The sequence below is a fragment of the Embiotoca jacksoni genome, unplaced genomic scaffold (genome assembly GCF_022577435.1).
Source record: "Embiotoca jacksoni isolate LCO1_2020_lvr unplaced genomic scaffold, fEmbJac1.0.p SCAF_1, whole genome shotgun sequence".
NCBI lineage: Eukaryota > Metazoa > Chordata > Actinopteri > Embiotocidae > Embiotoca > Embiotoca jacksoni.
Window position 1 is genome coordinate 217,986 of NW_027185229.1, and position 12,015 is coordinate 230,000.

Here is a 12,015-nt window from a genome sequence, read left to right on the forward strand (position 1 = left end):
GAGCTGAACTACAGAGTTGGTGCTGATGTCTGGGTTCCTTACTACAAGAAGCATCTTCAACATTATAATTACTTGATCCACCGATTCATGGAGAGACTGAGCTGAATCCAATACAACACACCAGGGTGACAGAACCAGTTGACACACCACCAGCCAGTACTGACCCGAGGTGGAAGATGGTGACGAAACACAGTCAACCCCTGGATGTGACACGTCTGACCGCTGACCGGGCGACAACAGCTCGACTCACTATTCCCACAACCACCATCACAGAAACCACTGCAGCAGGACGAATTAAACATCATCCTTCATCGAGACATCGCAGGAGGATGTTAATCTGCTGACAGATGTCATGAGAGGCCGAACCTGGAGGATAAAGAGTTCAGCAAGATGTCCAGAACTGAGGTTCAACAAACACTCAACAAGAAGTCCCAGCCCTGAAGAACTGGACGGCATCGGGACCGAGGTGTGTTGGAGAGGCGTGTTAGGGAGACGTGTTGGAGAGGCGTGTTGGAGAGGTGTGTTGGAGTGGCATGTTGGAGAGGCGTGTTGGAGAGGCGTGTTGGAGAGGCGTGTTGGGGAGGCGTGTTGGAGTGGCGTGTTGGAGAGGCGTGTTGGAGAGGTGTGTTGAAGAGGCGTGTTGGGGAGGCATGTTGGAGTGGCGTGTTGGAGAGGTGTGTTGGAGTGGCGTGTTGGAGAGGCGTGTTGGAGAGGCGTTTAAGGGTGGTGTATTGGAGAGGCGTGTTGGGGAGGCGTGTTGGGGAGGCGTGTTGGAGAGGCGTGTTGGGGAGGCGTGTTGGAGTGGCGTGTTGGAGAGGCATGTTGGGGAGGCGTTTAGGGAGGCGTGTTGGAGTGGCGTGTTGGAGTGACGTGTTGGAGAGGCGTGTCGGAGAGGCATGTCGGAGTGGTGTGTTGGGGAGGTGTGTTGGGGAGGCGTGTTGGGGAGGCGTGTTGGAGTGGCGTGTTGGGGAGGCGTGTTGGAGTGGCGTGTTGGAGAGGCGTGTTGGGGAGGCGTATTAGGGAGGTGTGTTGGAGAGGCGTGTTGGGGAGGCGTGTTGAACATGAGCACACGTGTGAGGGCGTATTGATGACAGTACCGTCCCATAAATAGCTGCTCCATGTTCAGCCACTCTGTAATTATTGTGCTTCCATTATAATTTGCTGTGAGATTGTTGCTGCACAGCTCCATGAACGACTGCTCGTCCTTCTCTCTGTGCTCCAACTTATCTCAAACGCCGCTGGCCTCAGGTCGGTGAGGGAGGAGGTCAAGTCATGTGATGCAGCTCCATTATGCTGCTTTCAACCTGTGTTCAGTGTTGTCGGTGCTTTTTTTTCTTTCCAAAAATCAGCTTCACCGTTTGTTGCAGTCTGGTGAGTCCATAGCGGCCACATTGTTCTGTGCTCAAGGGGAAGGAAAGAGCACCGCACAAAGACGTGTTCAAAATGACACGTGTCATTTTACCACATCTAGCTTTAGATGAGAGCCAGCGGCAGAAGATCAGGCAGCTGGTTTTAAATCTGGAAATAGAGGCTCACAGGCACGTTGGCAGGTAACAGAAGACGAGCATGTGGTCAGGAAGCAAGACGACATGAAGGAGTGAGTATTCATCAGAGTAGTGACAGGTTGGTGGATGGATGAGACAGGAGTGAAACGACGAAGACAGAAAGAGTTGAATGAGTCTTTCACATCAAAGTTATGGAATCATAGAGAAAGAGGAGACATGGAAGGAACATGTCACTCCTCACATCAACATGTCTGCACGTTTCCTTTAACATGAGGTCACACCAACGTTCAACCTGACCACCAACCATCAATGAAACACCTTGAGTATTTTTACTGTAAAATACAAATGAGGAGAACAATCCTGTATTTTTTGTATTACAATCAGTCCTTCAAATTCACAAATTATTTCAGCTGAATTTAGGAATGATTCATAAACATGAAAATGAGTGCTTTTAAGTTATATTATTAGAACATTATTAAAAAGGTAGTATGTTGTTTTCATGACCTACACAGATGTTCAGTGAACAGCTGGATGAGAACCTTCTGTCTGTCTGCAACTCAACACACTCTCTTTTCTTTTCACTGCCATTAAATCTCCAGCAAAATAAATCCGCCGGCTCAGCTGCAGACTACATGCTCCGGGATGATTTAAAATTAGACGACCTTTGACCTTGCCAGAGTCTACGGGACTGTGTGAGTTCAGATTGTATTTAAATCCAAACGAGAGCGGCTGCTCACGCTGCAGTGGAGTCAGTCAGTAAAAAAAAAGATGTTTGTGTTAGCTAAAACTAAAATATCAATTAAATCACCAGGTCACAGTTTTCAAATCTCAGTCAGCCCAGTGTCAGGACGACCTCTGACCTTTGTGCTCTGTATTTACGGCCCTTATTTAAAACATGTTTATTAGACAAAACCAATATACACCTGAACAAACATTATAAATTCTTATTATTATAATTCTGTAGATGACAGTGACATCAGCTACAGGCTTCAACAAGTCCACATTCATCAGTGTAATCAGCGTGCCGCCTGTTGAGGCAGATTCTTGAAGTCCAAAAGCGCCGATCGCTGCTGCAGATTAGAACTCCTCATCTGATGAGAGGAACATCTGCAGACTCCAACAAGGGTGGGGGTGGGGAGTTACATAACAGGGAGGTGGAGGGGGGAGGGGGGTGAAGCTCAGTGTGTAGACGTATTGACACTGCAGATCTGTTGAGCAGCTCAAAGACAAGTCTGACTGCAGATGAACACAAACACACTTCATTGTGCTGTAGTTCTTAAACACACACACACACACACACACACACACACACACGCATGTGCATGCACACGCACACACACAAACACACGTGCGCAAACACACTTCTGGGATCTGCAGCTGCAGCATCCTTTTACTGTCTCATTTCTTCATTGATGAACAAACAAATGATTCAAATTAAAGTCAGCAGAAATGTAACTAGTTAGATGCAAAGCAGCTAAACTTTAGATGTGAATATTCATCTCCATAAAGTAACAACTAAACAAACAAACACACTTTCAGACAAGCACTGAACACAACTCATACGATAGAGTAGTAGCTAAAGTGACGGGTAAATGACCTAAAGCCTCCTGCTACCACCAGGGGGCACCAGGACACTATGCCCTGCCCACCTATAACAGAAACCTGACTGCACCCCAGGCCTGTCAATCAACCAGCCCTTCCCCCAAACTACTACAGATGGAGTCTGTGGAGACAGCCCCTAGTGGTCCTCAGTGGTACTACAGACTCCATCTGTAGGGGCAGATGTAGAACAGATGTTTTTCTTCATCATAGCACAGAAACACTGGTGGAAGTTACTAACATCTTCTAACAGCCTCAGATAATGGACTCGTCTCTGTACTTGTTCTTCTGGACCTCAGTGCTGCTTTTGATACGATTGATCATACGATCTTATTACAGAGATTAGAAGACGTTACGAGGATTAAAGGAACTGCATTAGACTGGTTCAAATCCTACTTATCAGATAGATTCCAGTTTTTCCATGTCAACAATGAGTCTTCCAGACAAACAAGAGTTAGTTATGGAGTTCCACAAGGCTCAGTGTTAGGCCCAATACGTTTTACTTTGTAGATGTTTCCATTACGAGATGTCATCAGGAAGCACTGCATCAACTTCCATTGTTATGCAGATGACACTCAGCTATATCTTTCTATAAAACCAGATGAAACTAATCAGTTAGTAAAACTTGAAGCCTGTCTAAAAGACATAAAGGCCTGGATGACCAAAAACTTCCTGCTTCTAAATTCAGACAAAACAGAAGTTATTGTACTTGGCCCTAAACACCTCAGAAACTCTTTCTGTAATCACTTAGTTACTCTAGATGACATTGTCTTGGCCTCCAGCACCACTGTGAGGAACCTTGGCCTCCGGCACCACTGTGAGGAACCTATGCCAGCTCACTTTGGGGGAAGGTAGGGTTCACCTGGACAGGTCGCCAGTCCATCACAGGGCCACCTAATAACGAATAACTCTAATTTCTTCTCCCCGTTTAAGTCTCTTCTTCGCCATTATTATGGTTGTTGCCATGGTTGCAAATGGTTGTGGGGGGTGTGTGTGATGAGGTACTTAACTTCATAATCCTGGTGACACAGCTGCAGATGAAGAAACAACCCCCCCACACACACGCACACACACACCCGACACCCCCCCCCCCCACACACACACACACGCACACATTATTTATCATTCGTCTCTTGTTAAATTATATTAATCTAATTTAATCTAATGATTCACTTCCTCGCAGATATTTGAACACCCACAGAGGACTAAAATTGAATGCCACATAAATTTTCCTCGATTAACAATATTGATATAATCACTACAGTTACTGATTGAATTGATTAAATTGGATGCATTTGTACATAAAACATGATCAGATTATTAAACTGATTATATTAAACCACCCAACGGTGTAGGACGTTTAAATTAGTCACTGAGCTGCAGCTTCAACATTAAACTAATTTTAATGTTTAATCAGTCAGTGTAAATTATTATGAAGTTACTTTTTCAGAATGAGGAACACGATGGTGGATGATCACGTGACCTCCTGATCAAAGTCTGACTGCAGCACTACGATCTGTCTGTTTCCACCTCTGTCTCCAACTTTGTCTCCACCTCTGTCTCCACCCACCTCTTGATGAAAGAGAAAGCCCGGCCCCCCCCAAGGTGATAGGATTGGTGACTGACTGCAGTTCAAACAGAAATGATGATTCATGATTTGTCTTCCAGCAGATAGAAACTAGAAAGATGGAGTGGAGGATCTTTTGTTACCATCAGGATATCAGCTGTCAGTCAAACTGCTGATGGAGTAACATGATCCACACAGTGAAACATACAGAGAACATAGATGACCATGCTGCATGCAGTGACTGTCTGAAGGCTACAATCAAAGCCGTCTCATCCTCTGATCAGCTCTGTGGAGGATTGACGGGGATCAGCTTAACGCTGCCATGTGGCATTCAGCGGCCGCAAAACCATAAGAGGACACGCCCACAGACACGCCTCTCTCTGCTGTGTCTACACCACATGTATTCTGAGTCTTCTGGGCATGTTCATGATTCCAGAAGATGTGACCAGAACCACATTCAGTCATCCATCCATCATCCATCCATCCATCCATCCATCATCCATCCATCCATCCATCAATCATCCATCCATTCATCATCAATCCATCCATCATACATCCATCATACATCCATCAATCAATCATCCATCCATTCATCATCCATCCATCCATCCATCCATCCATCCATCATCCATCCATTCATCCATCCATCCATCATATGTCCATCATCCATCCATTCATCATCCATCCATTCATCATCCATCTTCCATCCTGCATCCATCCATCAATCATCCATCCATCCATCCATCCATCCATCATCCATCCTGCATCCATCCATCATCCATCCATCAATCCATCCATCCATCATCCATCCATTCATCATCCATCCATCTATCCATCATCCATCCATCCATTCATCATCCATCCATCCTCCATCCATCCATCCATCCATCCATCATCCATCCATTCATCATCCATCCATCCATCCATCCATCCATCCATCCATCCATCCATCCATCATCCATCCATTTATCATCCATCCATCCTCCATCCATCCATCATCCATCCATCCATCCATCCATCCATCCATCCATCCATCCATCCATCCATCCATCCATCCATCCATTCATCATACATCCATCCATACATCCATCATCCATCATCCATCCATCAATCATCCATCCATCAACCATCCATCCATCCATCCATCCATCCATCCATCCATCCATCCATCATCCATTCATCCATCCATCCATCCATCCATCCATCAATCATCCATCCATCCATCCATCATCCATCATCCATCATCGTGAACAGGGCCACAGGGTGTAAAGATCCAGTTCACTGATATTTATATATTAGTTAGATCTGATGTTAAAGACTTTATTAGAACTCTACGGTTCTGGACCCACCAGAACTTTCTGAACCTCTGTTACAACACAGCATGCGTGTGTGTGTGTGTGTGTGTGTGTGTGTGTGTGTGTGTGTGTGTGTGCTGTCAACAACAGAGCTGCCTGTAAAGCTGCTGCTCACTGAGTCAATGCATCAGAAATGATACGAAGTACAAACTGAACACACACACACACACACAACACCATCCCATACACACACAACACCATCCCATACACACAACAACACCATCATACACACACAACACCATCATACACACACACAACACCATCATACACACAGCATCACACACACACAACACCATCATACACACAACACTATCATACACACAACAACACCATCATACACACACAACACCATCATACACACAACAACACCATCATACACACACAACACCATCCCATACACACACAACAGCATCACACACACACAACACCATCATACACACAGCAGCATCACACACACACAACACCATCATACACACAACACTATCATACACACAACAACACCATCATACACACACAACACCATCATACACACAGCAGCATCACACACACACAACACCATCATACACACAGCATCACACACACACACACACACACACACACACACACACACACACACACACACAACAGCATCACACACACACAACACCATCATACACACAACACAATCATACACACACAATACCATCATACACACAACACTATCATACACACAACAACACCATCATACACACACAACACCATCATACACACAGCATCACACACACACACACACACACACACACACACACACACACACACACACACACACACACACACAACAGCATCACACACACACAACACCATCATACACACAACACAATCATACACACACAATACCATCATACACACAGCAGCATCACACACACACACACACACACACACACAACAGCATCACACACACACAACACCATCATACACACAACAACACCATCATACACACACAACACCATCCCATACACACACAACAGCATCACACACACACAACACCATCATACACACGGCAGCATCACACACACACACACACACAACAGCATCATACACACAACACCATCATACACACAACACTATCATACACACACAACACCATCATACACACAGCATCACACACACACACACACACACACAACAGCATCACACACACACAACACCATCATACACACAACAACACCATCATACACACACAACACCATCCCATACACACACAACAGCATCACACACACACAACACCATCATACACACGGCAGCATCACACACACACACACACACACAACAGCATCATACACACAACACCATCATACACACAACACCATCATACACACACAACACCATCATACACACACAACACCATCATACACACAACACTATCATACACACACAACACCATCATACACACAACACCATCATACACACACAACACCATCATACACACAGCATCACACACACACACACACACACACACACACAACACCATCATACACACACACCATCATACACACAGCATCACACACACACACACACACACACAACACCATCATACACACACAACACCATCATACACACACACTAGCATCACACACACACACGCACGCACACACACACACAAAGCATGTTCCTTACCACCGCATGTACAGATGATGTCATCAGCAGCCTGAAACCAGTCAACATGTATGTTTTCATGGAAACGTCACCATCAGCTAACAATAGATCCTCAGGAAGGACAGCAGCCAGCGACCGATTCAGACAATGAAAGAGAAGCTCTCCTCAGAAACACACGATGGAGGAGGAGAGGAGGTGACAGAGCATGATGCCTGGCAGAAAATCCCCGGGTATTAGAAGATCACATGACCACCTACTGTCAGTCAGAGAGGAGAGGAGATCAGAGAGAGGAGGAGGAGGGAGAGGGAGGAAAGAAGGAGGAAAAGGAAGGAGAGAAGGAAGCAGAGAGAGGAGAGAAGGAAGCACAGTGAAGAGAGAAGGAAGCAGAGGAAGGAGAGGACTGAAGGGTGAAAGGAGGAGACGTCCCTCTCAGCAGGAGGCGGCAGCCAATAAGAGTCTGCTGATGCCACCTCCCTGAACAGAGCAGACAAACATGGAGGCAGACAAAAGGAAAACCCAGAGGAGCCAGAAGCCCCGCCCACAGTCAGAAGACCTGCCAGACTGTTATTGACTGTTAATGATTCATCATTTTTTAAAGCGGCTGTTTTTCCTGCATAAACTCAATAAAATTCAAGTTGAATAGGAGTTAAATAAATGAAATAGTAAATGAATAAAGTCATTTAATAAAATAATTTAATAAAGTCATTTAATAAAATGAGTTAATAAAATAATTTAATAAAGTCATTTAATAAAATGAGTTAATAAAATAATTTAATAAAGTCATTTAATAAAATGAGTTAATAAAATAATTTAATAAAGTCATTTAATAAAATGAGTTAATAAAGTCATTTAACAAAGTCCTCATCAGCTGGTTTTAACAGCTGTTCAAGGTGTGACTGTCTGAGTCAGCTGACTGGAACCCATCTGTCAGGTGTTCCTAATGTAAAATATATAATAGAGCAGATTACGGTTTACAAAGTGATCATTAAAAAGTGAACATTTCAACTTCATGAAGTTTTAACGTCTCTTCTGGAAAACAGCCCCCTGCTGCCCCCGTGTGGCAGAAACACCTGATCACAGCACACTCCGTCCAGCAGGTGGCGCCGTGCACTTCTAACGGTGGTTTGTAGTCTGCCGGTCAAACCAAAGAGGAAGAAGCACTTCTGGCCCTCCTTCCCGGTGATCAAAGTTTCCCCTTCAGTCCTCTGCGGTTCTCCGGTGGCGGGAAATGTCTCCGGTCCGGACTCTGAGAGCCTTCATCAGCCAGCGGCTCGAGGCGGCGGTCGATGACATCATCGGCATGTTTGAACGGACAATCACCGAGCTCGAGGAGATCCACCGCAGGCTGCGAGCAGGTGAGGTGCACTGACCAGGTTTTAAAAGTCACGTGTTGGTTTGTGGGCGGGGACAAAAAAAAAAAATCACATGATGCGGAAGAAGAAGATAGGGGGGAGGGGAGAGGGGTCCAGGTGTTCTGCATCAGAGGGATGTGATGGGGTCACAGCAGCTCCAGGTTCTGGTTCTGGTGTTCTGAGATATTTCATAATGAACTCTGATTATTTTCAGCAGGAAGTCAGTGAGGATGTTAATAACTTATTAATAACATGTTAATAATGTTTAATCATGTATTAATCACGTGTTAATAATGTTTAATATTACTGATCTCTGTCTGAAGAACAAGCTCCAGTCATACAGCTTAAATAATTATTCATTGTAATGAATTGTTAAGTTAATTATGTTATCTACTCTTAATTTTATAATGTTTTTAAGAACAGGTGAATAAATCAATCAATCAATCAATCAATCATGCTGCAGGATAAATGTAAAGTTTCAGCTGCTAGAAGCACAACAACCAAAAGTCTGTGATGATTCACATTATTATCATTACTATTATTATCAATACTATTATTATCAATACTATTATTATCAATACTATTATTATCATTACTATTATTATCATTATTATCATTATTATCATTACTATTATTATCAATAATTTATTATCATTACTATCATTATCATTACTATTATTATCATTACTATTATTATCAATACTATTATTATCATTACTATTATTATCATTACTATCATTATCATTACTATTATTATCAATACTATTATTATCAATACTATTATCATTACTATTATTATCATTATTATCATTACTATTATTATCAATAATTTATTATCATTATCATTACTATTATTATCATTACTATTATTATCATTACTATTATTATCATTACTATTATTATCATTACTATCATTATCATTACTATTATTATCATTACTATTATTATCAATACTATTATTATCATTACTATTATTATCATTACTATTATTATCATTACTATTATTATCATTACTATCATTATCTTCATGTCCTCTGTCTTCATGTCCTCATGTCCTATGTCTTCTGTCTTCATGCCCTCTGTCCTCATGTCTTCTGTCCTCATGTCTTCCGTACTCATGTCCTGTCCTCATGTCTTCTTTCCTCTTGTCCTCATGTCTTCTGTCCTCCATCCTCATTTCCTCTGTCCTCATGTCTTCCCTCATCATGTCTTCTGTCCTCATTTCCTCTGTCATCGTGTCCTCTGTCCTCAAGTCTTCTGTCCTCATTTCCTATGTCCTCTGTCCTCCTGTCTTCTGTCCTCATGTCCTCTGTCCTCATGTCATCTGCCCTGTGTCTCAGGTGTCTCCGTTGTGTCTGTGGACGTCCCTGTTGAGACTTCTGCAGAGCTGCAGGACCTGAGATGCTCAAACATTAAAGAGGAACCAGGGGACATGTGGACGAGTCGGGACGGACAGCAGCGGGAGGACGTTCAGGTCCCTGCGGTGTCTGTGAAGAGTGAAGATGATGAAGAGGCAGGTGCTGCTGGTCCTGAAGCGGTCCGCGGGTCAGACGCTGCCTTTGACTTGGATATAACGGGATTCTTAAAATCCACCAGCGACGGTCAGCTGCTCCTCTCACGGTGTTTGAGAAGTGACCCGGATCAGCGTGAAGACGGCCGAAACCACCGGACGGGAGCCGGTCCGGCGTCAGAACCACAGACGGACGCTGCAGCAGCATCTCATCCTACAGAACTCTACCAGCTCCCCGCATGTAGTAAAATCTTCACGCTGAACACGGATCCGCAGAAACACGTCACACGTCACAGCGGAGAGAAACACTTCAGCTGCTCCGTCTGCCGTCACACGTTCAGACAGAAGGGAAGTCTGCACACACACGAGGAAACACAGCGGAGAGAAACCCTTCGGCTGCTCCGTCTGTGGGAAACATTTCTCCCAGAGTGGAACTCTGGCTGCTCACCTGAGGATCCACAGCGGAGAGAAACCCTTCGGCTGCTCCGTGTGCAAGAAGAGGTGCAACAAGAGAGGCACGTTAGTCCGACACGAGGATCCACACCGGAGAGAAACCCTTCGGCTGCTCGCTGTGCGGGAAAAGGTTCAGTGAAAAGGGAAACCTGAACAAACACAGAAGAATCCACAGCGGAGAAAAACCCTTCGGCTGCTCGCTGTGTGACAAAACATTCAGTTTACTGTCACACCTCAAAAAACACAAATGTCCTGCAAATAAACAGAGTGAAGCTGCAGAGACGGAGATGCAGCTGGAGTGAACACGAAGATCGGAGCAGGTCCCATGGAGACGAAGCCCATCCAGGCTGTCTGTCCCCTGCTGGACAGACAGCTGTGTCTCCCCTCCTCTGTGGAGGGTTTCAGTGTTTCCCTCTCAACAGGATGGTTTTCCGTGAGATGACGAATGCTGTGACTTTTCTGTAGAAATAAAACTGAACATGATCCGCAGCAGGTTGTTGTTTCTTTAAAAAGGTGTTTTATTTCTTTAAAAAAAAGTGTTTTATTTCTTTTAAAAAGTGTCTACTGCTGTGCATATATATATTTACAGTATATCTATATATATATATATATCCACCAATGTATATATACATTCTGTATATTCACCCATCCATAGACATAGTCAGATGGAAGGCATTGGAAGGCAGAAGCTCACTCTTCATGCTCTCATACTCTTCATCCTCTCACATTCTTCATCACAAACATTCATAAATACACTTTGATAATAATCATTACAATTAGATGAAGCTGGTTTGTAGTGACATCATATTAAAGCAGTAGATGGACTCATGATTTTTTTTTCATTGACAACAATAAAAAATAGACAACAAACAAACAGAGTGTTTCTTCAGTGTGACAGCTCACTACAGTAAACACTCTGAAGGCACGTCTGAACCGGACCCAACCGTCCCACTGAAGTGGAGCCAGGTCCAGGTCCAGGTCCCAGTCTGTAACAGGAGTCATCTTCCCAGTGATGAAGACAAAGGCAACGCGGCTAGAG

The 12,015-nt window shown here is 44.0% G+C and overlaps 3 protein-coding genes across 3 annotated transcripts in view; 1 reads left to right on the forward strand and 2 right to left on the reverse strand.

Annotated features, from left to right (window-relative positions):
• Nucleotides 1-8,108, reverse strand: part of plekha6 (pleckstrin homology domain containing, family A member 6) — a 65,046-nt gene extending 56,938 nt beyond the window's left edge. The window contains exon 1 of the mRNA XM_069152776.1: nt 7,683-8,108. The gene's annotated coding sequence lies outside the window, so the exon portion shown is untranslated. The remainder of the gene's footprint in view (nt 1-7,682) is intronic.
• Nucleotides 8,109-8,784: 676 nt separating this feature from the next.
• LOC138200240 (uncharacterized) lies at nt 8,785-11,496 on the forward strand. The gene is made up of 2 exons (XM_069152809.1): nt 8,785-9,016; nt 10,354-11,496. The coding sequence occupies exons 1-2, from the start codon at nt 8,890-8,892 to the stop codon at nt 11,127-11,129; spliced, it is 903 nt and encodes a 300-aa protein (XP_069008910.1). The 5' UTR covers nt 8,785-8,889; the 3' UTR covers nt 11,130-11,496.
• A 295-nt stretch (nt 11,497-11,791) lies between these two features.
• The window catches only part of LOC138200231 (serine incorporator 1-like), an 8,046-nt gene continuing 7,822 nt past the window's right edge, over nt 11,792-12,015 (reverse strand). Inside the window, exon 10 of the mRNA XM_069152797.1 lies at nt 11,792-12,015. This exon is cut by the window's right edge and continues 165 nt beyond it. The gene's annotated coding sequence lies outside the window, so the exon portion shown is untranslated.